The 27,858-nt window shown below is 48.9% G+C and overlaps 1 protein-coding gene across 2 annotated transcripts in view; it reads right to left on the bottom strand.

Annotated features, from left to right (window-relative positions):
- The window catches only part of ZNF622 (zinc finger protein 622), a 240,415-nt gene that overhangs the window by 4,372 nt on the left and 208,185 nt on the right, over positions 1-27,858 (bottom strand). For both annotated transcript variants that reach the window (XM_086965527.1, XM_086965528.1), the window contains exon 6: positions 5,613-5,756. In XM_086965527.1, the coding sequence (XP_086821653.1) occupies positions 5,613-5,756 (144 nt within the window). The remainder of the gene's footprint in view (positions 1-5,612; positions 5,757-27,858) is intronic.

Genomic DNA, 27,858 nt, shown 5'->3' with positions numbered 1-27,858 from the left:
TGTTCAATCATATCATAGGCCGGCCGACAGACTCTCCCTTGGGCCTAGACAGAGTGCACAGAATGGGCCCACCTAGAGCGGCAACGGCCCACCCGGCTGACATCCTGGTATGCGTACAGGACTTTCGGACCAAAGAGGAGATCCTCAACAAGGCGCGCCAGATGGCGCCGGTGTCCTATGGCGCGCACTCCCCTGCTCTATATCAAGACCTTGCAGCGGTGACCCTGGAGAAGAGACGCATCTTCCGACCTGTCACAGCAGAGCTGCGGAAACGCCACATCTCCTACAGTTGGGGGCACCCCTTTAGACTCGTGTTCAAGATGGGCAACAATCTCCACCAGATCCGTTCCCTCAGGGAGGCATGCAGCCTCCTGAACATCGAGGAGCCGACTGAGGCTGAGAACCCGGGGGTGGGGGGCACCGCCAGCGAGGAAGCGCCGGGACGATGGCGGCAGCAGCGGCGGCGACACAGGCCGCGGCGTCCCGCCACCAAAGAGATAGCAGAAGGCCAACGAGCAGCAGTGGAGACCGTCGCACAAGGCCTAGCGAACCAGGACAACGACTGACCCCCGGCCGGGGGCTCACGGACCTGCGGGGTTACGGCTCAGCCGGGACTGCTCACTCCGGCGGCGGGGTGAAGCCTCGCTAACCCGCACTATTTCTTCGCCATCCCATTGATGGCCGACCCGGGCGGGGACGTGCACTGTCCGCCGTCACCGTCGCCATCGCCTACACTCCAAGTGTTTCCCTTACCACGGATCCAGCGGACTTCCACCTGGATCTGGGACTATGATGGATCAGACTTCTTTATGGTTGAGTTGACATGGGCAGAGGGTGGGAAGGGGGGAGGGAGTTACATCGGTGCTTGCACCCTTTTCAATGTTTGGACACTGGGACAATGGGGGCTATGGGAGGGGGGAGTTGCACCAGTTGGGGTTGGGGTTGGGGGGGAGTTGGGGGAAGAGGGGGAGGGTTGGGGGGGCTCTCCTTGTCCAGGGGATTCTACCACCACTGACGGAGTCAGTAGGACTTCCAGCGCAGTGTCTTTCATGGTCCATCAGCCCGCGCCCATCGCCTTTAGGTGGGACCTGGCATCTCCCCTATTGCCTCAGACATGACACGACACCTAACAGTGCTCTCGCTTAATGTGCGGGGTCTCAACAGTCCGAACAAGCGCAAAGCAATACTGTCCTTCCTCGAGCGTTCCAAGGCGGACATCTGCCTCCTCCAAGAAACACACCTTGTCTGCAGCGACCAGCACAGACTCAAATCGCGCGCCTTTCCCTGGCAGTTCTTCTCCTCATCCCTGAAGAAAGCAGCCGGGGTAGCAATTCTAGTAGCTAAGTCATTCGAGGGGAGGGTCCGCCAGAAAGAAGCTGAAATTAAAGGGCGGCTTCTACTTTATAGCTTCCAGGTTGCGGGCCATACTTTGCTTGTGGGTTCGGTCTATGCCCCGAATGAGGGACAGGAAAGGTTCTTACACACGGCGCTGGAGGCCTCAACATCCACCACACACACACACTTATTACTAGGTGGAGACCTCAACATTGTATTTCATAACACAGCAGACCGCTCAGGCCAGAGATCTGGGCAAGTAGGAGCACTCACGGCTGCAGGACACGCACACATAGCAGACTTGGGCCTCATAGATTTATGGCGACACACCCACCCCCAGACGACGGCCTACACATATTACTCGGCGGCGCGCAAGACTTATGCGAGGCTGGACTATTTTTTGTGCTACTCTCAACTGGCGCTGCAGGTCAAGGAGGTGGAGATAATGCCAGCCGCGCTATCGGATCATTCCCCAGTGGTAGCGACATTTCGAGTGAGGGCCACGCCGGCTCCACGACGACACTGGAGGCTGCGCGATGGCCTCTTGCAGCTGCCCGACACCCAAACACGGCTCAAGACCGCGATTGACCACTTTTTGGAACACAACGCCAACGACGACACCACAAAGGCCACTCAGTGGGCAGCCCTCAAAGCGGTCCTACGCGGTGAACTTATCTCCATAGCCACCGCCAACAACAGAGAACGGGCTCTAAAGCGTGCCGAGCTTACCCAACGGGTGGCGGAACTGGAACAAATGCACCAACGCACAGGGGCGGCACGGGCATGGCGCCAATTATGGGCCGAGCGGAAAATGTTGGCCGCTTTAGACCAGGACGTGGCGGAATACGCCGCTATGCGCCTGAAGCACGCCTATTACACCGGAGGCGACCGCTGCGGGAAGCTTCTGGCGAGCAGACTGCGGGCGCAAACCCAACGGCAGCAGGTGCGCTCCCTCCTATCTGCTAGTGGCGGCCAGATCACGGAGGACACGGCTATAGCAGCGGCCTTCGGCAACTTTTACGCGGCACTATACGATGCGGACCACTTGGACCCTGCTGCCGGACCGACCTATTTGCAGGGTGCTGAGCTCCCCACCCTTACCCAAGCCCAAGCCCAAGCGGACTTTCTGGAGCGGCCCATAGTCCTGGAGGAAGTCATCTCTGCAATTGCCCGCCTCAAGGTGGGGAAATCCCCGGGACCCGACGGCTATACTGCGGCCTTCTACAAGGCCTTTTGTCAGCAGCTTGCCCCCCTCCTGCGCGACCTGTTTAACACCTTCGACACGCCTGGTGCTATACACCCGGACCTGCTGGAGGCGTCCATCTCTGTAATTCCCAAGCCGGGCCGTGACCCGACGGCTTGCGGCTCGTACAGGCCCATCTCGCTGCTGAATGTAGACCTGAAGCTCTACACCGGCATACTAGCAGGCCGCATTGCACCATACATGCAGCAGCTGATAGACCCTGACCAGTCGGGCTTTATCCCCCAACGGCAGACCAGCGACAACACCAGGCGAGTGCTGCACCTCATAGAAGCCGGGTCGCGCACTAAACCGGGCTGCATGCTCCTCACCATCGATGCGGAGAAAGCATTCGATAGGGTGCATTGGCCCTACCTTGACCATGTGCTTCGCCACTTCGGGTTTGGGGAGAAACTCCGCCACCGCATCTTCAATTGCTACCGCCGGCCCAACGCCACCGTGAGGGTGAACGGCCATACCTCCCCGAGATTCGATATTGGCAGAGGCACGCGCCAGGGCTGCCCACTTTCGCCGCTCCTATTCGCACTGTACATGGAGCCGATGGCTCAGAGGGTGCGACAACATGCGCTCATCTCTGGCATTAAATTTGGCGCTGACACGCACAAAATTAGCCTGTACGCGGACGACATTCTGCTGTCCCTCACCGACCCGATGCAATCCCTACGTGCTCTCTTTGTGGAGCTTCATACCTCTGCCCTGGCCTCGGGTTTTAAAATCAATGAAGCGAAGTCCGAAGCCCTGAACATCTCCCTGTGTCCGGACGTGGTGGCCGAGATTAAGTCCGAATTCAAAATACAGTGGTCGGACGCAGCCGTCCCTTACCTGGGCGTCCGCCTGGCCCCTACTGTGCGGGACACTGCGCGAGTCAACTATGAGGCGCTCACAAACAAACTCCGGGAGCAGCTACGGCGATGGAAGCCGCTTACGTTATCGTGGCTAGGCAGAATTGCCGCAGTCAAAATGACGCTGCTACCGCAGATCTTATATCTGTTCCAGACGCTCCCCTTGAATCCCCCGGCTGGCTGGCTTCAACAGACCCAATCGGAGCTGTCGCGATTCATTTGGAACGGCCGCCGACCGCGGTTTAAGCATACCCTCGCCACTTTGCCCCCTGCGAACGGGGGGGTCGGGGTGCCCGACCTCACCCTGTACTTCCAGGCGGCTAATTGCGCACCTTCGTGGAGTGGTTTCAACTGGAGTCTGGCAAGCACTGGCTCTTCCAGGACCAGGCGGTGGCAGGTCGTACCCTTCAGGGTGTGCCTTTCCTGCCACGCCAGCACAGGCCCCCTAACCTGTACGCCTCTGAAATCACAAGCACCGCCCTGAGAGTGTGGGATAGAGTGGCCGTGGCCAGGGGACTGACCACCTTTCCCTCGCCTATGACCCCCATTTTCGAAAATCCTGACTTCACGCCAGGCTTGGACACCGGAGCGTTTACGACCTGGCGAACGACGCCCTGTAGAGCGGCGGGCCACATGTTCGACCTCAAGGGGATCCTCCCGTTCCAGCCAGTCAAGGCAGACTACGGTGTGGCCGAATCGGAACGCCTACAGTACCTACAGGTGCGGCATTGGGTGCTCCACCCCTCGATCCAACCTGGTGCCCAACGACACCTCACGCCTTACGAAAAGTGGTTGCTGACTGGCACTTCGGATAAAAAATTGATTTCGGACCTCTATCAACAGCTGCTCCTCACTCAGGCCCACACATACAACGCGGGACAGGTCAGGTGGGAGAGGGATCTGGGGCGGCAGCTCACAAGGAAAGAATGGGAGGGGGTGTACCACAGGGCCAGACATTCAGCACACCACACCGGGCTCACCGAGACACTAACTAAAGTAGCCACATACTGGTACCACACCCCTGAGAGATTACACCAATGGGATGCCCGAGTTAGCGATAGGTGCTGGAGGGGGTGCAGGGAACTAGGAACACTGGAACACTTGCTATGGAGCTGCGAGGCACTTCGCCCCTATTGGAACCCTATCCTGGATCTCATAGACGCACATCTAGATACACAGCTGCCGCGCTTCCCAGCATACATTATACTAGGCCTCCCGAACGCTCTCATGTATCCTCTGAAGTCCTGGAGGGGGCGGCTGATCGCACTTGCTCTGGGGGCAGCGGTCCAGAACATTGTGGCCCATTGGAGAGCAATCCAGGCTCCGCAACAGCTGGGGTGGCTCCACCGGCTCTGGGCGATCCTGGGAATGGAGAAACTGTCACTGGCAGCGGCAGGGAGGGGAACGGAATTTGCGGAGCTCTGGCGACCATTCCTCGCCCTACTTACGGGGGAATTCCGTGAGGTGAGCTGCCCACGCTACCTGCGTCTGCTGCGCCTTGCGGAAACACCTCTCCCAGAACCCAAGACACGCTCCCACAAGCGTACAGGCCCGAGAAGCGCAGCACCACCTGACCACTAATGGAAGACAGTAGCCAACCAATTATTCCCGGAAATGGACAAGGAGAGGGGAGGGTAAGGGTGGGGAGGGTAAGGGGGGTTGTCTACAGTTCTATGTTTCTTTCATGTTGCACTAGTACTACATAGCCTGCACCTCTGTAGCACCTCTTATGACGCGGCCGGCCCGGTTGGGTTGTAGGCGGCTTGCTGTGTACCCCGCGGGCCATGTCATGGGTATCAGTGGGGTCTCAGACTTTGGCTTCCCCAGAGTGGTGCCGGCCCACATAACATCTTGGAGGTGCATAATGTTTGCCTGTGCTCAATAAAAGATTTAATACATAAAGGTAATATATACACATTGCAGTTTGCTTAGGTGCAACCTTCTTGCCTGTCTCTTTCTCTTCCTCTCTCCCCCACCCAACCAACCACCTCCTGGCTGAACGCAATCCCACATATATGAAATAGAAGGATCGGGATCATACAAAACTTTATAGTTCTTGTTCGACATTCAAAATCCAAACTCAACGCTTACAAGTAGACAAAGTTTGAAGGTTTTTAAAAAACAAAATTGTACTCCTACTGTGCGCAAATGTTTCAAATCCAAGAAAAACGCACCTGTCCCATCCGTCCAGCCTAAGGCTTTGTACTGCTGCAGTACTCTGCCCACAGCTCTTTGATTTTTTGAGACCACCAAAGCTCTGCTGACACCAAAATGTTGCTTGTAGTACCTCAAGAGGGACCGATGGCCTATTCTTGCACCTGTGAAAAGTGAACCAAATTTCTAATTAGTCCAGAGAAGATAAAAAAAAACACTATTAACAAACACCAGAATTCCAAAATTGCACACTGCCACCCACTCATTTGTGCTTGCTTCCATCAGCTATTACCCGACTGCAATCGTTTATTCTATGGAGTTTTTATGCTGACATCGGCTTATACAGTATTCCTTGTAGAATTAAATCTTGCCTTTTTAGATGGGGCAAGACACACCCTTTTCCATCTTGCAAGAGCTTACACAATCTAACCTGAGATGGGCCTAAGTTTATTACCCCCCAATCTATTTATTACAGATCATAAAAAGTACAAATTCAAAGTATAACAATAATAAAAATGGTACGCCCAATTCATGTAATAAAAGACCCCTTGCGAGGCTCCAAAACTTTACCCATGTGTACAATAAAATGACCTAAATAATTCATAGACATTCATGGGGTACAAGTCAAAGATGACATAAATAAGGCTGTGCATCACTAAAACCTTTAAAACTTTAAAAAAGAATATTATGGGCTACATGTTGACAATATATAATAATCGTAGAGGTACAGCTTAGTTATATTCTAATACCCTCAAAGAGGGCTCGTGTCCCATAAGCTTCCTCCTCCTTACGCAAGCCCATAAGAATGTGGCAATCGAAAAACATACAAGGGGGTCAGAAATGGTCTTTAAAAAAGTCTGAAGCTATTCGACATTGCCTAAAATTATGGCCCCTTTAAATCGTAAGGATACAATTATTTCGTTCTTTCTTATATAGCTCACAAAACAAAAATATATGCAAGTCAGCTGCTGTGATTGGTTATTGCGTGGGCAAGGTGTCAATTCAGAGTGCTCAAATCTTCTGTCAGGAAACCCCAACATCAGGGGGATTAGGTTCAGTCGGAGCCAAAGTAAAATGTATCTATGCTGTAATAATCTAATACTCTCTCGATAGGAGTACCCCACCTCTATGATGGACAGCGTCAACTGATATAGAAGAATTGTTTGTTTTGCACGGTTTATTTCCTGTCGGTCATAGGTGGCCCTAGATCTAAAGGTATCCTTTAATTTCTGTTTCCTAATCTTCGAACATGCACTTGGGTCAATTAATAATTTCACTAACTCAAGGGAGTTCAGGGTTGACATTACATATTGTAGCCACCTGATGTTATGTTTATTGTCAAATTTCAAGTAATTTTTTACTATGGTTTGTGTTAAATGTACAGTGTCCCTACACCAAATGGAATGCCATAATAAAATCGGTGGTAGTCTAATGCTGTCTGACACATAAGATAATTTGAATATGGTTATGTTTAAGTGATTTATAAAGCGCATGGCTGTCCAAGGGCTTCCCAGTGCTAGTTTTTTCCTGAAACTCTGTTCATCTTTGGCCAGTCTCAGTTCCGTGGTCATTGAGTTCCAGAGCTTTGGGACCAGGTGTGAAAAGGAACTCCCACCCCATCTTCTTCTCTTTATCCTTGGTATGTTCAAAAGAAAGTTAGATGACGACCTGAGGGACCTAATGGGGAGACAAGGGCTGGACCTCTGCCAAGAATGGCTTTGTGGGCTAGGCAGAGGGCTTTGAACCTAAAACCAGATTGAATAGGTAGCCAATGCAGATTTTTCAGAGAGGATCTTACGGACTCCTGTCTGGGGATCTTCAGGAGCATCCTGTCTGCAGCATTTTGGACAACCTGTAGCTTACTGAACACATACTTCTGGAACCCCGGGTACAGGGTAGTTGCTGTAGTCAAGTCTCGAGACCACTAGGGCCTGGTCCACTGTCTTCTGAGCCTGTTCTGGGATAGGGTCAATGATCTTACAGATCATCCATAGTTTACCAAAACAGGTTGCTGGCTTGTGTTTCCATGGAAAGGTTCCGGTCTAACCACTTCCCCAGGTTTTTTATGGATGGCTTCAGAGTGGGGGATGGACCCCAGCCCTTTGGCCAACTGATCTAGGCCTATGGTCCTCTGCCCAGGAACATCAGCTCAGTTTTGTCGCCATTCAGTTTTAGGCTGCCAGTTTGCTATTTTTCTCCATGCATGGTACCAGCTGCAGATTATTCGAATTTATCTCCTCTGACACTGAGACCACTGAGTGTCAGTAGCGTAAAACACAATTGACATGCCGAACTCCTGCACTATATGTGCTAAAGGGCTCAGATAAATGTTAAACAAGGTAGGGTTTGGGAACGAGCCCTGAGGTACTCCGTAAAGGGGCAGGAATGTGTCTGAGAGGATGACCGATTCCATACACTGGAACAATCTGTCGCTGAGGAAAGAGGCAAGCCATTGATTGGCTTTGTCCTGGATCCCAATATCTCTAAGTCTTTGCATTAAGATCTTGGAATCCATGGTATCAAATGCCGCACTTAGATCCAGGAGTAGAATCGCGGCAGATCCCCCCTAGTCCAGTATCATTTTCAATTGCTCAGTTATTACTAGGAGGGCAGACTCTGTACTATGATCTGGGCAAAACCCCATCTGAGTCTGCTGCAGGATGTCATTTTCCTCCAGGAACTGTGAGAGGATGCTATTAACATGTTTCTCAACAACTTTGCCCAAAATGGGTAGTAGTGAGATGGGGCGGAAATTCCCCAATACAGTGGGATCAAGTTGAGGCATCTTATGTAGAGGCTTCACAGTGGCATGCTTCCACTTCTTAGGCACTATCCTGGAGCTCAGGGATAGCGAGAGAAGGTCAGACATTTTAGAGAGGATGGGATCCCCACCCTGAAGCAAGATGTGGGGAGGGGCGGGATCTAGTGGAGGCCCAGATTTAATGTTAGTCAGGAGGAGGCCAATGCGTTCTTTGCTCAACGCTGGGAAGGTCCCATATAGTGGGGGTATTGGAGGTTCAGGTTGATCTGAGCTAGGAAGTTGGCCTTTCCTACCAGAGGAGTCCTGCTTCACTTGGGGCCATGCGTGGGACACTTATGCAGCACTGTATGTACGTTTTCCACTTTGGTTTTTACAAAAGTCACTAGCTCATTGCATCTCTCCTTAGAGGGATGATGCATATGGAAGCCTTGTTCAATCGTGGTGGAGCTAGGAATGGAAACAGTCTCTTAAAGGATCTGTCTCCAAGGATTTGGGGGGGGGGGAATCTATAGAAGCCATATCCCATACTCCTGCCCCGTAATAAGCAGCTGATATAGTCTTTGCCTGGTAGATCTTTTTTATTGGGCCTAAAGATCTTGAGCCCAGCTTCTTTGCGAATAACATAGTAGCTGCCATACTCCTCTCCATACCTAGGGCCCTGCCCACCAATAGGCTTAACCATGCTTGTTTTTTTATCAAAAAGGACCCCCAGGTATGAAAAGGCATCTACCACCTCTAATTTACATGAGTTCGTATGGAAATATGGAACTATCACGATTACCGGCCCATGCTAGAAGGACAAAGGATTTAGCTTCATTAACCCTCAAGTCCAATGACGCCATAAATGTTGCATATGCCGTTATTAGTCGTTCTATAGCCACCCCTTTCTGGCAGTTAATACTGGCATAAGCCAAAATTGGTACAGGAAGGGTGTAAAACACAGGAATGTCTGGAGTTGAATCTAAGAGCTGCCTCAACCCCATTTGTGTAGATGGAAAATAAAAATGGGGCAAGGACACACCCTTGCCTGAGTCCCCTTGCGATCTTGAACAGACGGGTGCACTCCCCGTGTTTGCCATAGCGAACACAAGCAGTGGAATGAGAGTGTAGTTGATAAATAAACTTAATTATGGCAGACTCAATCCCCATCAACTCCATTATATACCATAGTTTAGAATGGCTCACGGAGTCAAATGCTGCTGATAGGTCCATAAAGACCTTACAACCCTTAGCTCTAGTATATTTGTCTATTGTCAAAGTTCGATTTAGACACTGATCTATTGCACCCCTACCTCTTTGAAAACCATACGGCACCTGCATTAAAATATTCTTCTCTTGTGCTTACTCTTCCAATCGAAATCGGCCTAAAGTTCCACGGATTCTCTTTATCACCTTTTTTGTATATGGGGACAATTACACTAGTGTTCCATGAAGTTAGGAGGCCAACTTTGGCTATCCCATTAAAAACATTTGTTATTAAGGGGGCCCACAAGTCTTGACGCTCCAGAAAGAACTCTATAGGGACCCCATTGGGTCCCGGAGCCTTCCTAGAACCACAGGGGGCCAAACCTCCTCTTACTTCTGTGAGTGAAAATGTTACGTGGTCATTCAGAACTATGTCTAGGCTAGGAGAGTCATTCCAGGGAATATTATTAGAAACAAAGATGTGCCCAAAATAAGCCAGCCATGCTTCTTCACCAACATGGGTGTCCAGTGTGGGGTCCTTGGGATTTTTAAAGAGCAGGGCATTGATTACCTCCCAGAAGTCACTGCTACTTCTAGTACTGGCAGCTTGTTCAAATTCTACCCAATGCTCCTCCTTCATATCCCTCTCTGGCTGTATTATAGACCATGCGTAACTACTTTACCACAGTACTATTTCTAGACTGGGTTTTCAGGGCTTTTTGGAGAATCTTTAGAGTTTTTGTGCATGGGCGATCAAACCAGTGACTTACTATGGTTTTATCTGTTGGGTTATATCGGGAAAGGGTCAATTTCATTTTTTCAAGCTTGTATGCAAACGGCGGTAGCAATAAGACAGGAGCGCTTTCCAGTTCTAGGCAGTGTAAAACATTCCCCATGGTGTTAAATAAGATTGGCGGGATCAGATTCATCTTGTCAGTCAGTCAATAAAATGTATTCGCTCATCAGACTATAAAACTGCATAGTGCATATATACAGCCTGTTGGACTTGGCCTTTTTCCCCCAAAATTTTTCGCTTTTGACCCCCTTACCTAGGATGTCTCCCCCATGGGATTAAACCTGTATAGGCCATGAGTGGTGTGAGACACCTTGTTGAAAATGTAAAATTACATGTTGTTAAATGGTGTACAGAAAATATCCCCCATTTTAAAAATGTACCTGACTGAAATGTACTGTGATTTTAAAATGGATGCCATGGCCCTGGGTAGTGCCACCTGACTGCGTTAGGTTGGCGGTCTAGTTAATATTACCCAGCTAACCCTAGCTTTTGGAGGGAAAGCCTGGCACCCAGGGTGCTCACCCCCTCCCCTTGAGCCAGTTTAGGCCAGATTTGCCAACATTCTAGAAGGTCCTGGCACTGCCTGGGAGGAGGGTATAAGTAAGGGGGAAGTGTCACCAGAGAGTCAATCAGCGCGGGGACAAAGAAGAGAGGGGACCTGCTGTGAGGTGCTACCACCACATGGGCCTGTGAGTTGGGCCCTGCACCCCTATGAACCCCCCCTCTACTGTCCCCATGGGCCCCTGATAAGGGAGGGCCCCTACCCAGGTCCCAGACACTGTGGGACCTTGAACTACGCCAGCGCTGAGAGAAAGGGGTGCCCAGAAGAGGAGGAATGCTGTGGGCCTGAGCCCCCCAGGAGGTGAGGAGTGTGCCCCTAGGGCTGGCTGGAGGAACTGTTGCCCCTTGTGAGGTACTGCCTGGCAAGCGCTATTCTGGGGAGGTTGATGCCCCCAGGGAAGTTGATGCCCCTGTGGAAGCGCTGGACGGGGAGGAGCGTGCCCTCGAGGAAGTGTGACTCTTAAGACTGCCCCTGGACTGCCTATCAAGCGCTGTGGGGAGAGAAGCGCTGGGGCTAGTGTGGCCCCTGGAATGCTGCTGGCCCTGGAAGTAGTATGGGCAGGGGGAGGAGCAGTGCGCTGTGCATAGCGCCATTCTCCTGAGGAGAATCACGCTGGAGGAGCCTACCCTCGTGTCAGCCCGCTATCTGCCATATGATTAATTAATTAAGAAGGGAGCCTACCCCTTTATCATAGCCGAAAATCACCGCCGCAGCCCGGCGCTGCGAGGAGACCTTCCCCTGCGGGATGACGCATCGTTGCAGCGACCCCCGGTGTCAGGAGGGGGCCGCCGAAGTGGAGAGAGGGCCGCGCTAGGCCCTGAGGCCGCTGTGTCCTGCCTCACGTGACGGGGGCCTGACCGCGTCATCGGGCCGCCCCCGCCACTGCCGCAAGCGGATTGGCCTGCACGGCCGTGTGCCCTAAAGGCCGCGCAGGGATTGGCTGTCATCCGGCAGCCCGGGTAGAGGAGCTTCCTGAAGCCCTGGGTCCCCGTGAGGAAAAGGGGGAACCCAGGTGAAGTGCCGGGTGTCGTGGGAGAGGAGGGGGGGCATCGAGGCACACTGTCGGTGCCTGCCCCCTCCCGGAAGAGAGCCCCAGCGCCGTGCCGGTCGGAGGAGACAGAAGGGAGGGGGCCGCGACGCACACTGTCGGTGCCTGGCCCCTCCGCTGGGGGAGTCCGCGTTTGCCGGGTGAGGTGGGAGGAGACCGCAAAGAGTGTCGGTGGGGCTCCCAGGAGAAGGAGAGCCCCCTGTGCGGAGAGAGAGACGGGCAAGGATTGCCCAGGCATAGCGTTGGTGCCTACCCCGCCCACGTACCACGAGGAGGAGCAGCTGGAGGGGGAGAGGGAGCGACGAGGCACAGGGACGGTGCCAGCTCATCCCCTGTCCCTAGTGAGGGACCAAGAAGTTGAGTTAAACCCTCCATCAGCCGCCCTGAAGCCCTGGCCCCAGTGAGGAAGAAGGGCCTGGGCAGCTGTCTTACGTCATTGTAGGGCCTCCAGAAGTCGGGAGAGCCCTGCCCCAGAACCTCGGGAGCTACGGAGGAGGAGCCGCCAGCACTCGCAGGAATCCCGGTGAGTGGGGCTTTGATTATCCTGTGTGGAAGTCGGGGCACAGGGTCGGTGCTCACCCCAGGACTAGGGCTCGCCCCTGGAAACTGTTCTGAGCCTCGCTGGCCCTATTGGTCCCCTTTGAAACTTCTAAACTGGGTTGGGACATAACTGAGGCCCCCGCCTGGACTGGTATAGGGACAAGTTAACCCCTGGCTAGGTGTTAGGCATTGCGGAGTGAAGGGCTGGATGACTCAGCCGGTCTGTTACTGGCTGGTTTACCCCTGAGTCCTGCAATGGTTATTTGCTATGTTTATTTCTAATTAGGATGCTGGTTGCCCTATGGTAACCCAGCGTCTTCATGTTACCCGTCAAGGTGTGGTGCGCTTCCGTGCCTAGTTTGAATTGTAGGCTGTTTACCCTGCTAAAGAGAATATGCTAATGTTATGCCTACACTAAGGTTTATAAGGTCCAGGTATACTGGAGATTTACACATGATGGGTGTTGGTGTGCTTTCGTGCCCCTTTAGTGCAGGTGTGCCTAAGCTGGCCTGACGAGTTATTCTAGGCCCTGTTCATGCCCCTGGTTAATGAGCCAGCCATGTTGATTCATGATAGGTGCTCCTGGCTAATATTAAATGTGTTGTGAAGCTCTGTTTTTCCCTTACAGGGGTGGGGTTTGGCGTTATAACGCAGGAAGTGTGTTTATGCATAATGTTGGAGTTTGCAATTACAGCCAACCCCCTAAGGATGAGAGCCTGAGTTGGCCCCGCCAGAGTGGCCCCAGGTCTAATGTTCATTTAACCAACCATTTTTATTTCAGCTATGGACTTTGGATTCAACCCTTTTTGTCCCATGTAAATAATCCCCCACTGAAGTACTTGGCTTGGGTGCCAGTTGGCGCCTTGTTGTGATTACCAGTGTATTTTTCCTTTTTACCTTACAGGTTGGAGATATCACTAAACTTCTTCTTTTCCAACCAAAGGTGGAGTTGCGTCTCTTTTGTAGTGTGCCTGGTGTGCCGTCTATGGATACTGCGTCAATGCTTCACATGTCCTCGAAGTTTGGCCTGCCCGCTTGATGCCATGCTACCCCCTTGGAGATTTGGGTAACCCCCATTTCTTACACAGCCCATTACATTTAAATATATTTAAATCCTTCATTACAGATAAAAACACAATAGAAGTGACCTTAATAACACAATCCTTCTCTTGTATCTAAAACTGTAACAATGACCTTAAAAAGATACTAGCTGATCAATTCATATTGCCTAGTGCAAGAGATACACGAAATTAGTTAAAACTAGAACAATAGAACAATAAACAGGTACATAAGACTATTACAATAATGCTTTCACTGGCACCAGAACATAAAAATCAAGGCATAGGGCTGAACTTCTGCAGACCCTAAATTTGTTGTACAGCAGTGTGTTCAATGACTTTTAGGGGTGAAAAAGAGCTGCCTGGAAGCCATTGAGCAGAGTGTTGCCTTGATGAAGGTAGGATATGAAACACATCAAGCACTGATTCAGACATTAGCTATTGAAAGAAATGGTTTCACTTTCTTCAAGAAAGAAACCCGATACCAAGCTGCTTTTGTTTTCCTGATGGTGATGTCTTTCAATGTTAAGTATATGTGGAAGGAGAATCCAAGGAAGAGTGTGATGTCTGTATGCTGAGGGATGGAGACATCTACGTGCATGTTGGAGATTCAGGCTTTAATTTGTGGTTGTTTAAAGCTGTTGCCAAACAAGAGTAATTATATATATGTCCGGATGAGCTTTTGGCAGGTAATGGCTATCAAATTCTGGCTACATTGAAGACAGATTTGATTTACTGAATGTCAATAGGTGAGGCAATTTGAGGCTCAGTTGAGTGCCACTGGAGTATTGCTTGATACTGATGTTTCTAGTAAGTGTGGATAGAAGTGTTCCAAACAGACTGCCACTTTAGGTGCTTATGGGAGAAGCGGAGGAGTAGGCAGAAACACCACAGACAAAGTCGTCAGTGGGCAGTTTGCGCACAGCAGTGCAGGTAAAAAACATGCGACTCACATGGGTTTAGGCTCCGTATTCTCGATCACTTCGATTGGGGCAAAAATATGGAAGTGGCCTTACAAATGGGCAATTTTATTTAAATGCACATCTTCAGCAAATTTACAGTTTGTTAAATGAGACTATGGAAAAGCATAAAACAGATCACAATAACAGATTGACAGAACAGGCCAGCACAGCATTTCCAAATGAGTCTAAGAAGTTTTTCTCTTACCAATTGTAGGAAAGGACCACTCTTTGTATGATCACTCTCAACCCCAAGTTTTGTGACTCATGTTGCTAGTTTTTTGACGCTCTAGTGCACTGCACCCAAGCCCCTGTGCATATGCTTTGGCCGGAAACTATGTGTACAATTGGCTAATACCGGATTGGCTCATTTAATTTACTTGTAGAGCGCTGGTATAGGATACCAGAGTTACCCAGGGCTGTAAGTTAAACGTCACCAGTGGACTACAGCACTTGATTGCACCACTACTGCTGTGGTAAGTTGAATAGCAGATCTGTGTCTGGGGGTGAGTGTCTGAAAAGTTTCAGCTCTCCGTCCATCATCTCCTTGTGTTTGCTCAGTTAGCCCTAAGTTGGCAGGGTATGCCCAGACGTGGGTCCCTTGCCCACTTTGCCACTGGATTCAAGCAAGCCTGGCTGATGAAGAGTGTTACCCAGAAACCGGTCCCAGGATGCTTGTTTCCAGCTCAGGGAAGACCTGGCTTGGCAGTTCGGGCTGGTCTGTTTCCATGAGGCACAGGGTCAAGACTGATTTGCATATAGCTGGGTCTGAACTGAGGTGGCGAAGTGAACTAAAGAACGATGATGGATTCAACTCAGATCTGTGACTGGGGGCGAGTGTCTGAAAAGTTTCAGCGCTCGGTCCATCTTGTGTTTGCGAAGTTTAAAACGTAACTCCAGGCTTGCCAACTCGACATGGTAAAATAAACCCCTTTGCCCGGTCAAAATCTTGCTTTTTAATATTATTAAGCCACCACTAGGAAGGCCTTAGTAGCCCACCAGGCAGGGTGCTTTGTATTAAAAAAGGGCATGCCATGATAGTGAAAACACAAACTTACTCTTTTCACTTCAACAAGGTCAGTGGCCCAGAATTCGTTGTGTCCTCTTCCTCCGCGAGTCTTTCGCACTCTCAACATGTTGCTAACGTCCCTGCTTTGGGCGGGCCGGCGCAGTAGGGTAGCCCTCCACACTGTGGTTCGTAGCTATGAGGAGGGAGGCCTGGAGGCGCCGCGCTTCGACCTATACTATTATGCGGCACACTACAGCCTGCGGCCCGGTGGTTCGCAGACGCTGATAACTGGGAGTCGCGCCTCTTGGCGGGCAGAGCGAACGTACAGGCACTACAGGTCGCATTGATGCAGGGAAGGGGAGCGGATGACACTCTGCCGTATGTTATGCGCCACACAGCAAGCATCTGGCAGCGGTTTGTGGAGAAGGTTTTAAGGCGGGTGCCCTATCATAAGGAGCTACCGGTCTGGATACTGGCCCCTTTAGTTGCCATGTAGGAACACATGTCATTTCGCAACTGGCGGCAGAGAGGATGTGAGACTCTAGCTGATCTCTAGCCTAACAAATCCTTCCTGACTTATGAGCAGGCGGAGGAGACCTTCGATCTTGGGGGAGTGCAGTACCTGCACTACCGGGGACTACAAGATTAGGTGAAGGTTACCTGGCCTCAGTTCCCGGATGCACCCCCAATGACCTATACACCCTAAACATTCTTCTTCATGCAGCAGGGGGCGTAGACTAATCTCTCTGCTATATACGGCTATGAAACGGGACTCCAATCCACCAGTGCCGCCATCCTGGGTGGCATGGTAGGCGGATCTTGGTGCTACACTGGAACAGGGACAGCGGACGCGAATAGGGTCCCTCACGCGCAAGGGGAGCGGGCTTCCTGCATTTAGCCTGGGACTGCCCTTTGATCAGGAGTTTCTGGGCTGGGGTGGTAGATCGCATAGTCACCACTACAGGCCTTCAGATAGAAATTAATCCCTTACATTGTTAACTGGCGTTAGTTCCTAAGCCCAAGAAAAGGAAACTTTCCTATAAACTATTGCAATTAATATTGGTACTTGCCAGGCGTAGAGTGGCGATTACTTGGATGGGACAGAGGGCCCCAGAGGTGCCCACATGGCTTAAAGATGTGAGAGAATGGCCCCTCGCCGAGGAAACTCATATGCAACTCACTTGGAGGCACGAGAAACTGCAAGACCATTTACTCGCCTGGCGCATTATGTGTGCCTCGGGACTGGCGGAGAGGGGCGGTCTTCCCGGAGGGAGTCCGATGGGGCTAGTGACGACTTGTTCTCGCCAGTGGGGTCGGGGTCTGATGGGGAGGGAGGGGGAGACTGCTAAAGCTTATTTATTCCAGGGAGATGGGCGGTGCTCAGCTACTTCCTCATGATATTTATTTGTCTGCTATTCTGTTAATCCCTGTGTGTCCTACCTATCTAGGTGATACCTGTGTCCTCAAGTGCCGTAATGAGGTTGTCGAGCTGTATACATGTGTTGTAACAATGCCAATTGAGGGGGTTCTTGTATATGTTACATAACTGAAAAATAAAGTTTAAAAAAACAAAACAAGGTCAGTGGCCCCATTGGCTAACATGGAGTTTTAATAGCCACCATTGTAAGTGCCAACTTCCATTTGGGACCACCAAAGATATTACTTCAAGGTATCAAATTAATAGTTATATTAAACAAGACTCGCTGTAGAGATCAGATTTAAGGTAAAATTTAATAGAAATGTGATTAAAAAAAAAAAGCAGCAGTTGTCACCCAGGACAACATGCTGACTCCCTGCTAGACGTTTGAAGTGCTCCCACAAACAGGGAACAAAGAATTCCTGAAGGGAGAAAATGTGATCTCCTCCAGCTAGAGGACTACAGGACTACGGCCACAGATGGCCCAGCTTCAAAGAGGCCACCAGCCCAATCCATGTTTGTAGGCAGACTGGCTGGCATCTCCTCCAGAGGGGGGAAAACAGTTGCAAAACCATTTCCCATAGGAGTCGCTCGTACTCACAGGGGAAAATGGCTTTTGCACCATCTTGGTTTAGGATAGAGAAAGCTATCCTGGGGTTGTGTAATGAGCAAACCCCCCGGTAGAGATGTAAACTGGAAAGGGTAGCGTTATGGGAACTATTGGCTAGGGAGTCCTTCACTTCTACAAACAAGAAGATGACATAAAAGTGTAACCCCTGACCCACAGTTATAAGATCCCAACTGGACTGGAAGAAGACATGTGAAGGACTGCACTGCTGAACCCAGCAAAGAAAACATGCACTTACTTCACCCAAGCAACTCACAAAGAGGACTGTGCCTGCTGTGGCTACTCATGGAAAAGAGCTCCACTAGTGTCAGGACGGAAGAAGTGACTCCAAGAGCTAGGTGGACAGCTTCCTGTTAAGCCACCAAAAGTTAAAGAGACCAACACCCATTGAAAGCCCAGCTGCCAGGAATGCCTGCCTGTCACTGGAAGACGAAATACTTGTTGGGTGACTGAGACTTGATCTCCCGAGGTGTCCCCAAACCTGTGGGACCCAGAGCCAAGGCCAAAGTGGACTCTGGTCCCCCAAACAAAAGGAGTTGCCTACCAGTAAACAACTGTTGAACCTACTATAGTCCAGTTGATCAGTGCCAACTGGACCTGCACTGAATCGGAGACCAGAGATGACCCCTCAAATCTGTGGACCTCAGGGTAGCCCCAGGAAAACTCACAGAACCTCTGCAGCAACCTTTATCTCCAATATCTGCACCACTTCTTGGCTGGACTGCTTTAAAGAAGAAAAGAACAATGAGGATCCTAAGATTGCTGACTATGACAGGTAAATGGTCCCCATGGACCCGAGTGGTCTCTGTGATAGAATCATTTTACTAGTCACAGTGGGCTGGAGTCAAACATGCATTTTAGCCCACTGGCTACTAACCATTTGCAACAAATTACTTACCTTTGAAAAATCATCTCAGGTTGCAGGCAATAGACTTGTCATTTTGAGGTCTAATTTAAGATAAAAGTACACTCTGATTTTAGAAATTGTATTAATTTGATTCGATTTGATTTATCCCTTTATAAAGCGCGCGAATGCCCGAAGGCGCCTTGGCGCTGAGACAGACAGCAGGCCTCTGAGACGGAAACAGCCTAGCAGGCCACAGTAAAAAGCCAAGTTTTCACTGGTTTTCTAAAAGAGCCTAGAGATGGACTATCTTTTATTGTAAGTGGCAGCAGGTTCCAGGCCCGTGCTGTGTGTACAAAAAAGCTCCTACCACCCCAATTGGCTCGTCTGAATTTCGGGATCCTAATTAGTTTCAGTTGGCTTGATCTAAGCAGTCTGGAAGGTTCGTACAATTTCAGGTTGGTTCGTAGGAACTGTTGAGTTTGATCCTTGAACAGCCTTGTAGGCCAGGCATAATGATTTAAAGCGAACTGTTTTTGCAATTGGAAGCCAATGTAGGAGTTTTAGTTTAAGTGCGATTGGCTCGTATTTGGGGATGCCAAGTACCAACCTCGCAGCTGCGTTCTGCAAGCATTGTAGTTTGGTTAAAATCTGCACTCTATCCCCAAGGTATAAAGCATTTCCATAATCCAACCTAGACAATGCCAATGCCGTCACCACTGTCTTGAGTATCATCAGGTATATAAGGCAGTAATTTTTTAATCATCTTTAGGATAAACCAAACCGATGATGCAAGTTTACTAGCTTGGGCGTCAAATGAGAGTTTGGTGTCAAGGGTCATGCCCAGATTTTTCACTTTATCTACTGGATCAGGGCAACCGCCCAAGCTGTCAGGCCACCAGGCTGGGGACCAGATGTTAGAACCGCCTCCCAGCAGCAGCACTTCTCTCTTATCCCCGTTCAGCTTTAAGCAATTATACATCATCCACTGGCTGACCTGTGACATACATTGTTTGAATTTATCTGCCGTCTCGTTCACCTCCTTACTGATGGACACCACTATCTGGGTGTCATCGGCATAGGACACTGGAAGGAAGCCACGTTCTCTTATGATTTCTGCCAAAGGTGCTACATATAAATTAAAAAGGGTAGGGCTCAAGGAGGACCCCTGGGTGACCCCACAAGGTGAACTGAATGATTTGGACTTTGCTTCTCCCAGCTCAACTGAAAAAGTTCTGTTGTCCAGATATGAGGCAATGAGGACTGATGCGGAGTCATGGACCCTTGCCTCTGTCAAACGGGACAAGAGTGTCCCATGGCTGACCGCATCGAAGGCCGCCGATAGGTCTCATAGTACTAAGGCGGCCTTCCCTCTATCATCCAGCACCGTCCTAAGTTCTTCGACCGCGGTCAGCAATGCTGTTGCCGTACCATGTCCCGTACAGAATCCAAATTGAGAATAATCCAGCCAGCTGCCCTCCGCCAGATAACGGGACAGCTGTTTCTTTAATAGTTTCTCTAGAATTTTTGCTGCAAATGGGATCCTGGCTATGGGTCTATATCTGCCAGGGTCCTCATTATCTAAATTCGTTTTTTTTAAGAGAGGCCTTACCGATATAATTTTCCAAGCGTCTGGAAAGATACCGGATATTATGATTTGAGTAAAGAGTTTCTCCAAAAAAGAGCTCAGCAATTCGGGAAAGAGCTGCATTACTTTGTATTGGATATTTATTGTGTTGTGTCTCTTACTTATTAACAGTTTTGGTACTTCTAAATGCTTTACACTAATTCCTTTAAGTCTGACTGCTTTGTGCCACAGTGACAAGGACGGAGTTAAGGGTTTACTTAAAGCAACCTAACTGGACATGATAATGACTGTGACATTACATGGTGAGATCTCACAACCACACCACTAAGTAATCCACTTTCCTACAGCAATATAAAAGGTTGGTGCTGGTGGAAATGGCTTCAAATCTTTCTTCTACCCTGGCATCCAATAACCCTTGCCTTTTTTGCTACACAGGTATTGTAAACTTGCAGAGAAAATAATGCTCTCCATGCAAGTAGATGATCATGATCGGTCAGCAGGCTCAGCCTTCTTTACATCAACTCCTTGGAGTCTTAGGGGGAACAGAGGTACAGGCCGCCCCCCACTCCCAATGTACCAAAACAGAAAAGGCCTGTCCTTCAAGACACTCCTATTTTTCAGCTAGGCTGCAGGATCTATAAGGGTATGTGCATGACCTTTTCACTCCCCCTTTCCTTGTTGTATCAAAGATCTTTAGTTCCTGCGCAAGTGCCACTCTTTGTCACAGTACAGACAAGGTAAAATAAAAACTGCCAAACAACCATCACCCATCCCACAAAAATTGGCTCAGCCTTCTTTACATCTGATGGGACTCAGTACCCAAGACTCAGTTGGCTATTTCAAGCCCTGGTCAGGATTTCAAGAAAATATGCAGGAAATTGATCTACATTTTAAAATTTCTGCAATCAGTTTAGAGTGTGAACTGGGAAACAAAAAATGCCTCATACTCTGTTTTAGTGAGACTGACAGGCCTCTCATTCAAGTGAAGACTGCGCCATAAGCAACAGGAAAGCAGCCAGAACTATCTGTGTGGGTATAGCTTAGCTTCCACTGTGCATAATGTGGAAGACTGATTGTCTAGGTGGGTGAATGAGAAAGTTTGAAACTTGCTCTAGTCCTCATTTTCTCGTTAGAATTAGTACATTCAAGTCTGCTGGTACAGCTTTCACCTGTGGGTCCAGTGAAGAGCGCCCACTTGCTATAGCCAGTTTCAAACCCTCTTATTCACCCACCTAGACAATCAGTCTTCCACTGAGGATCACCCTGCAACTGAGGACACCGTAACAGAGGAAGACCCTGGCCTGGCAAGGCCTCCCAAGAGTGTGACAAGACCGGAGGTGGATTCGTAGAATAAGACAGGTTGGCACTAGGCTTATCCTGAGCCCTACGAAGGTCATTTCAGAGTGGCCAGTTCTCCACAGGCAATTCCGTATGCTTGGGATGGGCCTGGACCTGGAAATGAACAAAGCACCAAGAGACTGGCAGGGAAATGTAAATGGGCAATATTAGGACAAAATGGCTTTGGAAAGCTGTGCTGCTCTGTCATTGCATGTTTTCGATGCAGCTGCGTTTTTTTGTCCAATGAGCTCTACAATAAAGCAATCACACTGAGGTGCTCTATGTACACTTTGGCTTTTCCAGACATTAGAACTGTGCTTGATGTCAGGGTGAATGTTGACCTGCAAATGCAACCTGAATGAGAGTAGCTACTGCCCTGTCAAATCAGGCTCTGCAGTGACTGGTGGAGGTGGTAGGTTCATTCTGGTCCATAGGTCCTGTTTCACCTGTACCCGTGCTGGCACATTGCCTACCAGGGAACCAGGGCTCTTTGCCTCCATCAAGTCTTGGGCATGCATGGAGGATATATATTCTGTATGCATGTGGGATGTGTGGCTAACATGTGAGCTGCTAATAGTGACATCCTTTTGGAACTTGTGCATATTTTCATAAAAAGGTTGCATCTGTTGTGTCAAGCTGGTGATGTTCAAATGTGATACCTGAGCCTCCAACTCCATCCTTGCACCACCTCTGAACCTTGAGTAATTGGTGGGTAGAGCATGTTTTTCCCACCTTCCCTTTATACAGTTTAGGTTTTTCCCTGCCTTGGGTGAAACTCATCCATTCTTTACTTCCTGCAATGTGACCATCCTTCATGTCAACAGAATCAATGCAGGGCTCAGTCTAGGAACCGTACACAACTCATCAACCAGTCAGAACTGATTTGAGTGTGGAAACAGGCCCCTGACCATAACCACTAACAAGGACAGAATTGGCTGGAAGATTAGGGAAGCAGACACTTAAGACCCTCAGATTGACTTTGAGATCCTACGTTGACCATCAGAGAGGAGCAACTATAGGAACCCTCATTCAGTACTTGGTCACCCTCTGTTGATTGGACAATAAGGAGCCTGCTTGCTAATTTAGAACATAAATTACCAGACTAGCAGTTCAACTTTGATAGAATGCTTCCCTTCAGATTAAGCCTTAGCCTGGGAAAATCTGTACAGTCACCAAGCTGCTGTGACCTGGGGAGAGGAGGAGGGCTTACCAGCTTGCCGAGGAATAGAACTATTCCTGCCAGGAATGATCTGATCCCAAGGCAAATCCACACAAGGCCAAGATTACAGGGAGGACCTGCTTGAGGACAACGCGATGACTAAGGGAGCCCCGGGGGCCATATAGTCTTTCCTGCAAAGCTGTCCAGAAGGAAGGACAGCATCAAGGTTATGGACTTGTTGCTTTCCCTATAACTGAAGAAAAAGTGAACCTGCACCATCTGTGGCTCATGTCAATAGGGTGTTTGTATCCAACGTTCTTCAGCCTCAGTGGGACATGGAGACATTCAGTCTCCACACTCTCAATGCTATGTCCAGTTCTGCTGATGTGAGCAAGATTCAGCCCTCCACAATTCAGGTGTTATCACCAGTAAAAGTTATGTTTACTACTTGACATTAATGGACCAGTATCCAATTGGGACTGAAACCACACTTAACTGCCTTAGGTGTCCCCTGCATGTTTGATGTCTGTGGTTCTTATTGTATTGTATTGTAATTGCATTTATATAGCGCTTACTACCCCTGACGAGGCATGAAAGCGCTTTTTCGGCGGGTAGCGCGCTACTCCCGGACCCATAGAGGATTAGTGCTCAATTAGTATAGTGAAACATGCAAGTACATTTTAAGTGGTGGATAGGTTAGTCAATTATTTGGAATGGTAGCAGAAGGATAGAGGAGGAAAAAAAGGTTTGTATTTATAGATCGCTTGTTACCCCTGATGGGGTGTTGAAACATGCTATTCAGGAAGCCCATAAAGGATTAGTGGTGAATTAATATGGTGAAATATGAAAGTAATTTCAGTGGTGGATATTAGTCAGTTATTTGGAGTGAGAAGGATAGCGGAGGGATAAAAGGGGAAGGAAGATTTGCATTCATATAGCACTTGTTACCCCTGTTATGTTAATGACTCTTTTATCGCGCATGACTCACCAAGGGGTATCTCAGCGCTCACCAGAAGAGGGGGTAACCTGTGGTTAGGAAGGTTCAGAACAGCCAGGTTTTTAGTTGTTTCCTAAAGATTTGGTAGGTTGGGGATTTTCGTAGCGTCACTGGGAGGGAGTTCCAGTATTTTGGTGCTACGAATGAGAATGCTCTACCACCTGTGCGGGTTAGCCGTATCCGGGGAATGTTTAAGAGGGCTAGATCATTTGATCTTAGGTTGCACTCGCTTGTGTGCTTGAAGAGTTTGTCCCTGAGATATGCTGGACCTTCACCTCTTAAAGCCTTGAAAGACAGGCAGATGATCTTGAAAAGGGCGCGTTTTTGGATTGGCAGCCAGTGCAGTTGTCTAACCAAGGGGAGGGAAGGGCTTCCAGGGGGGTAATTCAGGACCATTCTGGCCGCAGTGTTCTGTATTACTTGCAGCTTTGATAGGGTAGTGATTCCTACCTCTGCCAAAAGGGCGTTACCATAATCTATATTATAAACAGAAATGGAGAGTAAAGGGATTTTATCCACCTCGGTGGACGGAAAGGTACTCCTGATCCCCTGGGTAGGTAACTATATAACAAAAAAGGAGGAGTACCACCATAGATAAGGCTGGAAAGCGATATCGGTGGGATGGGATTCTAATGAGGAAAAAGAAGAAGTCCTTCTCTGTTTTTAATAAACCCCTCACTCACCGACCTGGTCTGTGACATGCTTCATCATCGGGGCCACCTTGACAGCAGAGTGCCATCAAGGTGTGCTGCAACACCTGGGATACAGTGGAGCGGGTATGTGAGTGATGAATGTAGAAAAAAGAAATCAGTGAGTTAAAAATTGTCCTGGTATGGCTTATACAACATTTTTATTCTAAGACTACTGGACAATAATAAAAACAGTGTGTGTCGATACAATGAAGGTTTTATTATGACCGAATGTATCTGTGAAATATATGTGAGGTCTACATGTTTCAAACCGTAAGGAAATTGCCGGTTTTTCTTCAGGACCAAAATAAAGGTGTTGGGTGGTCAGGGTACACTAACACCCTGCCATACCTGCAACCCTTTGTTCCCAAATAACAAAAAGTTGTTATAGGGCAAAGAAAAAGCAACCCAAAAGTGGTTGCATTAAAAGCAGAAAAACCTATGGAGAAAAAGAAATTTTAAGTCAACAAAACTAGTTACATGCCTGCAACGTAGTGAAGTGACAGAATCTGCTCTTTCTGTGAATCATCCCACATCCATTTAATGCGAACTACTCCAGTGCGGTGATCGAGTGTTGTTTTTCAGTGAAGTTTAGGGTTGATTGTAGACACACCTATCAATATAAGTGTGAAGTAGAACGAGCAAAGTCTATTCACTGCATGTTCGTTTAGGCTAAAGAGTACGTGCCTAGGTATTACCCATATTTTAATGGTGCCAGGGATTACCGACGTGCTAAGAGTACAACTTGATCCAAAATAGACAATACAGAACAGACACAACACACAACACATATTGTAAATAAAACGTGCTCACTCCTCTTTAGGGGTTAGAATGCTGCACGGGATTAGAGGGAAGGGAGGCCACAGTACAGGAAACGTATTCTGTAAATGGAAAGTTTAACAGATCAGCAAAGTGCTAGGTGGAATGCTAATCGGCACCAAATTGCTGCTCGAGTTGGGCAACTAGAAACGGACGCGCTTCTTTTTTGTGCAGCCGGAATCTACTTACAGTTTCAGTGGTCTGTCTACAGCCGTTACCTATTTCGCCCCTCCATACGCCCGTCAAGAGTCAAATGCGGAGCCGTATTTAAAGGCAGCCGCCATTGGGGTCGGAGTGGGCGTGGTTACGGTGACATAATGACGTCACACGGCCACAAGGAAATCTATGGAAGCCCGTAAGGTAGAAGGTTGCCATAGAAACAGAACACATTAACAAAAGAGCTCCATTGAGAGGAGCGTCCAGACACAAGGGGGTAGTCATGGGAACATAGGGGATATGATCTCATACACGGAAATGAAAAAGAGAGTTAGCCATTCAGCATGGTATAATAGGGTGTATACCAATATGGAGTCTTACAATGGTATTTAGGAGAGTACACTTGCCCAGGGTATATTATCGTTCAGACCATTCACATGTGTAGATAATCTGTATACCCATCTTTGCTCTTTCTCATACAAACGTTTTTGTATGTTTGGTCCAGGGGCCACTTGCTCAATGATAGTCCAAAAAATATCGTTTGGTGTGTGGCCTTTCTCAATGAAATGATCAGTAAGTCGGGTTGCATTTTTCTTGCAGCGTATGGTGCTGCGATGTTCGCATATCCTTTGTTTGACTTTGCGGGTGGTCATTTCTATGTATCGTTTCTTGCAGGTGCATTCGATCAAGTATACCACATTACTACTGTTGCAATTGGTGTGTGAAATTTGCCTCCAGATCTTGCCAGTTTCCAGATCAAGTGTTTTGGTATTCCTGGTCAGATGACATACACTGCAATCTCCGCAGCGGTAGTGACCGGTTACATCTGGTAAACCCCAGGTCCTGGTAATAGATGGTGTAGTTGGGGCTGTCCTTACTTTGGGTCTAGTGTTGACAAGAGTGTCTTTTAGACTTTGTGATTTCTTGAAAGAAAACAGAGGCTTCTCCCGGTGTAGATTTCCAGTGTTCACGATAGCCCAGTGTTTATTTATGCTTCTGGTCACTTGATTTGATATTGAGGTAAATGTGGTCACAAACAAAACAACCTTTTAAGATTTGAGAGTTTCCACCCTCGGCCGCTAAGGGAGAACCTACCCTACGGACAGTTTTTAAGACTGCGCAGAAACTGCAGCAAATTGTCTGAATACAAGAAACAAGCAAAGGACCTATCTGAAAAATTAGGTAATCGTGGGTATCCCAATAAAATAGTGAACAAATGCCAAAAGAGGGCCAGAAATCAGCCCAGGGATGCACTTCTTGAAGAAAAAAACGAGAAAAATGAGGAAATACCCTTGACATGTGTGACCACATTTAACTCAATATCAAATCAAGTGACCAGAAGCATAAATAAACACTGGGCTATCGTGAACACTGGAAATCTACACTTGGAGAAGCCTCCGTTTTCTTTCAAGAAATCACAAAGTCTAAAAGACACTCTTGTCAACACTAGACCCAAAGTAAGGACAGCCCCAACTACACCATCTATTACCAGGACCTGGGGTTTACCAGATGTAACTGGTCACTACCGCTGCGGAGATTGCAGTGTATGTCATCTGACCAGGAATACCAAAACACTTGATCTGGAAACTGGCAAGATCTGGAGGCAAATTTCACACACCAATTGCAACAGTAGTAATGTGGTATACTTGATCGAATGCACCTGCAAGAAACGATACATAGGAATGACCACCCGCAAAGTCAAACAAAGAATATGCGAACATCGCAGCACCATACGCTGCAAGAAAAATGCAACCCGACTTACTGACTCACAGTCGCCCTCATCCTCCTCGACCTCTCCGCAGCATTCGATACAGTCTGCCACAGCACCCTTCTACAGCGCCTCAGAAACATCGGAATACAAGGAAAAGCACTTGAATGGATCACCTCCTTCCTCTCCGGAAGAACACAGAGAGTCCGCCTCCCACCATTCAAGTCCGAGGCCACTGAAGTCATCTGTGGCGTACCACAAGGATCCTCACTCAGTCCCACCCTCTTCAACGTTTACATGAGCCCCCTCGCGGCCATCGCACGACAACACAACCTCAACATCATCTCCTACGCGGATGACACCCAACTGATCCTATCTCTCACCAAAGACCCCAACACCGCCAAAACTAACCTACACGAAGGAATGAAAGAAGTTGCCGAATGGATGAAACAAAGCCGTCTGAAACTGAACTCAGACAAAACAGAAGTCCTCATCTTAGGTACATCCCCCTCTGCTTGGGACGACTCCTGGTGGCCGGAAGCCCTCGGAAAAGCACCCATCCCGACAGACCACGCACGGAACCTTGGCGTCATCCTGGATTCTTCACTCTCAATGAACAGACAAGTCAACGCCGTATCCTCTTCCTGCTTCAACATTCTTCGCATGCTCAGAAAAACATTTCGCTGGATCCCCTCCGAAACTAGGAAAACAGTCACCCACGCTCTGGTCACGAGCCGACTGGACTACGGAAACACCCTCTACGCAGGTACCACCGCTAAACTCCAGAAGAAACTCCAACGAATCCAAAACGCCTCAGCCAGGCTCATACTTGACATCCCACGCAACGAACACATCTCTGGTCACCTTAAAGACCTCCACTGGCTACCCGTCAATAAGAGGATCACTTTCCGACTGCTTACCCACGCACACAAATCACTCTACGACATCGGCCCAGATTGCCTCAACTCTCGACTGTCCTTCTACACCCCCTCCCGCCAACTACGT

This window comes from Lissotriton vulgaris, chromosome 4_1 (genome assembly GCF_964263255.1).
Source record: "Lissotriton vulgaris chromosome 4_1, aLisVul1.2, whole genome shotgun sequence".
Classification (NCBI taxonomy): Eukaryota; Metazoa; Chordata; class Amphibia; order Caudata; family Salamandridae; genus Lissotriton; species Lissotriton vulgaris.
The sequence above is the reverse complement of the archived record's forward strand: the minus strand, read 5'-3'. Positions and strand labels throughout refer to the sequence as shown.